This window comes from Salvelinus namaycush, chromosome 8, assembly GCF_016432855.1.
Source record: "Salvelinus namaycush isolate Seneca chromosome 8, SaNama_1.0, whole genome shotgun sequence".
NCBI classification, from domain to species: Eukaryota; Metazoa; Chordata; class Actinopteri; order Salmoniformes; family Salmonidae; genus Salvelinus; species Salvelinus namaycush.
This window is the reverse complement of record NC_052314.1, coordinates 46,151,705-46,157,704: the sequence shown is the minus strand read 5'-3', so window position 1 is coordinate 46,157,704 and position 6,000 is coordinate 46,151,705. Positions and strand designations below refer to the sequence as shown.

The 6,000-nt window shown below is 43.1% G+C and overlaps 1 protein-coding gene across 1 annotated transcript in view; it reads right to left on the bottom strand.

Moving 5' to 3' along the window:
- Positions 1–409: 409 nt before the first annotated feature.
- The window catches only part of LOC120052154 (C-Jun-amino-terminal kinase-interacting protein 3-like), a 71,852-nt gene continuing 66,261 nt past the window's right edge, over positions 410–6,000 (bottom strand). The window contains exons 32-35 of the mRNA XM_038998987.1: positions 5,835–5,873; positions 4,653–4,829; positions 809–955; positions 410–537 (exon numbers count right to left, since the gene is read on the bottom strand). Coding sequence (XP_038854915.1) covers positions 410–537; positions 809–955; positions 4,653–4,829; positions 5,835–5,873 — 491 coding nt within the window. The remainder of the gene's footprint in view (positions 538–808; positions 956–4,652; positions 4,830–5,834; positions 5,874–6,000) is intronic.

Sequence of the window (6,000 nt, the reverse complement as noted above, 5' to 3'; positions counted from 1 at the left end):
ATACAGGGTAGCGGAGGTAGTTAGGAGGCAGGGGTAGTTACAAGGCTCATGGTGGGGGGAAATAATTACATTGGTAGAAGCGGCAAAAAACAGGGCGGGGAAGGGGGTAGTCATAGTCAAGGTATTTGGAAAGTTACTGGACTGGGGGAGTGATACTTACAAGGCAATAGGTAGTTACAAGGTTTTTGGGGGGATATCGATAGTTTAAAGGGGTGTAATAGTACATACAGGGGCTGAGGGGTCATTCCCAAGCCTAGGGATAGTTACAGCATGACCAGGGGTAGATACAGGGGCAGGGAGGGGTGGGGTGGGTAGGGTGGGTTAGTTTTAGGATGGGGGAAGGGGGTGATAATCTGGGCGCAAGAAGGGGGGACAGGGGGATGCAAGGTAACCCTTGAGGGTGGGAGTGTCAAACGGGGATGTAGGACACCTGCCACACAATAATATGGCTCCGCTCGGCTTTGCACACGGCAGGCTTCATCTGCGGGGCGCCCCCCGGCACCTCCCCTTCCTCTGTCTCGTCGTCCTCGCCATCACCTGACACACAGATGAAGTGAGAGAGCCAGTCAGCATGAACAGACATGCCCGGTGTCTGTCACCTTTGTACTGAAGTGTTTCTGCACATCCACACATATAAAAGCATTGGATTGGTATTTTAAATCCATAAAGTGAAATGAACAAGTGCACAACTAGGGCAGAAGGGTAGAGAATCTGGAGACGAATTCGATTAGGAATTCAAAAGAGCACCACATGAACTTGGGTGTATGGCAGTGTGTGTGTGCATGAGTGAGTGTGTGGTTTTCCTCACCGATGCGGAAGTCGATGTAGCCCTCCCCTCCACTCAGCACCAGAACGTTCTGTATGCTCTGAGCCTCAGCCTCCGGCTGTGCCGAGGACCCCTGACCCTCTGACGGGCTGTCCAGCACACTACCATTTAGGGTGGCCAACACATTGCCTGACAGAAAAACAGAAAAATGTAATATTATATATTATTATTATATTATTATATACAACTGTGTGTGTATATAAATATATATTCACACACACACAGTTGTGGCCAAAAGTTGAGAATGACACAAATATTAATTTTCACAAAGTCTGCTGCCTCAGTTTGTATGATGGTAATTTGCATATACTCCAGAATGTTATGAAGAGTGATCAGATGAATTGCAATTAATTGCAAAGTCCCTCTTTGCCATGCAAATTAACTGAATCCCCCAAAAACCTTTCCACTGCATTTCAGCCCTGCCACAAAAGGACCAGCTGACATCATGTCAGTGATTCTCTTGTTAACACAGGTGTGAGTGTTGACGAGGACAAGGCTGGAGATCACTCCGTCATGCTGATTGAGTTCGAATAACAGACGGGAAGCTTCAGAAAGAGGGTGGTGCTTGGAATCATTGTTCTTCCTCTGTCAATCATGGTTACCTGCAAGGAAACACGTGCCACCATCATCGCTTTGCACAAGAAAGTCCAGCAAGCTCCAGGACCATCTCCTAAAGTTGATTCAGCTGCGGGATCGGGGCACCACCAGTACAGAGCTTGCTCAGGAATGGCAGCAGGCAGATGTGAGTGCATCTGCACGCACAGTGAGGCGAAGACTTTTGGAGGATGGCCTGGTGTCAAGAAGGGCAGCAAAGAAGCCACTTCTCTCCAGGAAAAACATCAGGGACAGACTGATATTCTGCAAAAGGTACAGGGATTGGACTGCTGAGGACTGGGGTAAAGTCATTTTCTCTGATGAATCCCCTTTCCGATTGTTTGAGGAATCCGGAAAAAAGCTTTTCCGGAGAAGACAAGTTGAGCGCTACCATCAGTCCTGTGTCATGCCAACAGTAAAGCATCCTGAGACCATTCATGTGTGGGGTTGCTTCTTCAATTTTGCCTAAGAACACAGCCATGAATAAAGAATGGTACCAACACATCCTCCGAGAACAACTTCTCCCAACTATCCAGGAACAGTTTGGTGACAAACAATGCTGTTTCCAGCATGATGGAGCACCTTGCCATAAGGGAAAAGTGATAACTAAGTGGCGTGGGGAACAAAACATTGATATTTTGGGTCCATGACCAGGAAACTCCCCAGACCTTAATCCCATTGAGAACTTGTGGTCAATCCTCAAGAGGTGGGTGGACAAACAAAAACCCACAAATTCTGACAAACTCCAAGCATTGATTATGCAAGAATGGGCTGCCATCAGTCAGGATGTGGCCCAGAAGTTAATTGACAGCATGCCAGGGCGGATTGCAGAGGTCTTGAAAAAGAAGGGTCAACACTGCAAATATTGACTCTTTGCATCAACTTCATGTCATTGTCAATAAAAGCTTTTGACACTTATGAAATGCTTGTAATTATACTTCAGTATCCCATAGTAACATCTGACAAAAATATCTAAAGACACTGAAGCAGCAAACTTTGTGAAAATTAATATTTGTGTCATTCTCAAAACTTTTGGCCACGACTGTACACAGTACAAGTCAAACATTTGGACACACCTACTCATTCAATGATTTTTTAAAACTATTTTCTAAATGTAGAATAATAATGAAGACATCAAATATATGAAATAGCACATATGGAATCATGCAGTAACCAAAAAAGTGTTCAACAAATTATAAGAATATTTTGAAGATAAATACACAATGCAGAGGATGAAAGGACGAGAGTACTAAAAACTAAATAGAGTACTAATGGTCAATAGGGAATTATCAATGTAAATAGGAGTTGGTTTTTAGTTCAACAGCTGTTTAGAATCTGTGGAATGTCAGTCCTGAACTCAGATCTACATGTGCTATGTGTGCTACGTTCTGTACATTGAGTCTGGAGCAGGATACTTGTTATTTGGCCATTGTCCCAGTTGTACTGCAAGGACTTCTGATTGGTCAACCCCAGGCTAGGGTGGGGGGTTATAAATTACATCCTGTTTCTTTATTCTGTGGAGAAAAGCTGAGGACAGGGGAGACTGAACATCTACCTCCCAGCATAAAATCAATGATTTGTCCTTCTCAAACAAAATCTAATTTTATCCCTCTGATTTGCTTTGGGGTTTGTGTTATTTTAGAATAACATCAACTGCTAACAAAATCAAAATATGTTTTATATTTGAGATTCTTCAAAGTAGCCACCCTTTGCCTTGATGACAGCTTTGCACACTCTTGGCATTCTCTCAACCAGCTTCATGAGCTAGTCACTTGGAATGCATTTCAATTAATAGGTGTGCCTTGTTAAAAGTTAATTTGTGGAATTTCTTTCCTTTCCTTCTTAATGTGTTTTTTGACAATCAGTTGCGTTGTGACAAGGTAGGGGTGGTATACAGAAGATAGCCCTACTGAATAAAAGACCACGTCCATATTATGGCAAGAACAGCTCAAATAAGCAAAGAGAAATGACAGTCCATCATTACATTAAGACATGAAGGTCAGTCAATCCGGAATATTTCAAGAACTTTGAAAGTTTCTAGAAGTGCAGTTGCAAAAAACCATCAAGCGCTATGATGAAACTGGCTCTCATGAGGACCGCCACAGGAAAGGAAGACCCAGAGGATAAGTTCATTAGAGTTAACTGCACCTCAGATTGCAGCCCAAATAAATGCTTCACAGATTTAAAGTAACAGACACATCTCAACAGCAACTGTTCAGAGGAGACTGCGGGAATCAAGCCTTCATGGTCGAATTGCTGCAAAGACACCACTACTAAAGGACACCAATAAGAATAAGAGACTTGCTTGGGCCAAGAAACACGAGCAATTGACATTAGATCGGTGGAAATCTGTCCTTTGGTTTGATGAGTCCAAATTATATATTTTTTGGTTCCAACCGCCGTGTGTGATGGTGCTTTGCTGGTGACACTGTCAGTGATTTATTTAGAATTCAAGGCACATTTAACCAGCATGGCTACCACAGCATTCTGCAGCAATACGCCATCCTATCTGGTTTGCGCTTAGTGGAACTATCATTTGTTTTTCAACGGACAATGACCCAAAACACACCTCCAGGCTGTGTAAGGGCTATTTGACCAAGGAGAGTGATGGAGTGCTGCATCAGATGACCTGGCCTCCACAATCCCTCAACCTCAAACCAATTGAGATGGTTTGGGATGAGTTGGACCGCAGAGTGAAGGAAAAGCAGCCAACAATTGCTCAACATATGTGGGAACTCCTTCAAGACTGTTGGAAAAGCATTCCTCTTACACTTTTTTGGTTACTACATTAATCCATATGTGTTATTTCATAGTTTTGCTGTCTTCACTATTATTCTACAATTTAGAAAATACTAAAAAATAAAGAAAAACCCTTGAATGTGTAGGTGTGTCCAAACCTTTGACTGGTACTGTATATATATATATTTGTTAAACAGGTAACGAGAAACAGATCAGTCAATCAACTGTATTTATAATACCCTTTTTACATCAGCTGTTGTCACATAGTACTAAAGGACCTTACCAATAGATACCCACAAATTAAACACTGTGAACCACTTTTGCATTTTAGTGCCCAGTTGACAACCTAGTCCATCCTCACAGTCCTCAAATACATCAAGTTGAGAGTATTGACAGTAGGTATAATACTTTTTTAGTTAGTCAAGAACTACACATTTGATTTAATGCATTTAAGGGGATAATTAACTTTATCAAATTATGATTACTAACTGACCTGGCACAGAGACAAAGAACTTGACGGCATCTCGGTGTCCATGGAAACAGAGCTGAGCCTGGGCCATGGAGCAGTATGGAATGAAGCTGCCGCTGCTTTTCTCTGGGTTGTCGTCCGCATACACATGAATAACACCCCCGGCCACGCCGCCGGACGACGTCGGGGACACCTTATTGGCTATCGGGATGGGAGTGGAGTCAATAGCCAATCAGAACAGCTGACATCTGACAGACCAGCGAATAGGACAAGGACATTGATGCATGAGACCATCCAATCACAATAGTACACACAGAGCAGGCTTGCCAATAAGACCCATCAATTGGGTATGCTACATCGTTACAGAGCATTTAAAATAGAAATGTGCAAAATAGAACAGACCCCTCTCAGTCATGCAGAATAGGAAACTGTGTCGGCTGGCTCTATACATAACATTTCTACGTGAAATTCTCTGTACGTGGCAACCAATTGAATAACCCTGTGGTCATTCACTTATGAATTTGCAGATAGTGAAAAATAAAAAAATCTGAATACTGAAATAGGAGCAATACTAAAACATGCCATCAACATGCAATAATGAAGAGACAAGGCATCCCCAAAACCTCAAACCTAATATATTGACTACGTCACTGAAATGATCAATATTCATCACACAAATGGCATACAAATGACTCATACATATACATACATTAACACCATACTCTACATATATGTGTGCCAATGCATTATATACAGTACTTTACAACACCTGAAGATAGCATGCAGAGTTACACATGAACAAAAGTGATTTCCCTGAATCAGATCCAGACCACCGGACCACTGTTTCTGTCTCTGTTCCATTTCGATCCCTAGCCCCTCATCCCCTTTGTGGTTGATACATCTGAAATGACTGGATAGGTGGCAGGCAGCTTTATGAACTTGTCCTGTTGCTTATCCTGTTGGTGGGCTATCTAATCCTCTCAGATCTCAAAAAGTGCTATATACTGTACCTTACTCCGGTCCAATCACTATACTGCTCACACCTATCCAGTCTATCAGATATGTGAACATTAGGGTAATAAGGGTGCTTAGGACTGAAACTGAACCAGGCTTATGTTGGAGACCGATAAAGGGGAGATGGAGGTAAGACAGGCAGAGAGAGGTATGTGACATCATCCCTGTGGGACAGAGGGAGTCCTAACTTACCCCTCAGACCTAGGAGCTGTCCCCGATGAAGGACTACCGCTAAGGAAGGGAAGGAGGGAGGAGAGGAGAAGGAGGAGTGGAGAGAGTGAGGAGAGAGGGAGGGAGGAGAGGAGAGAGTGGACAAGAGTGATATCAGGACAGGGAGGACAAGTACAGGGATACCAGC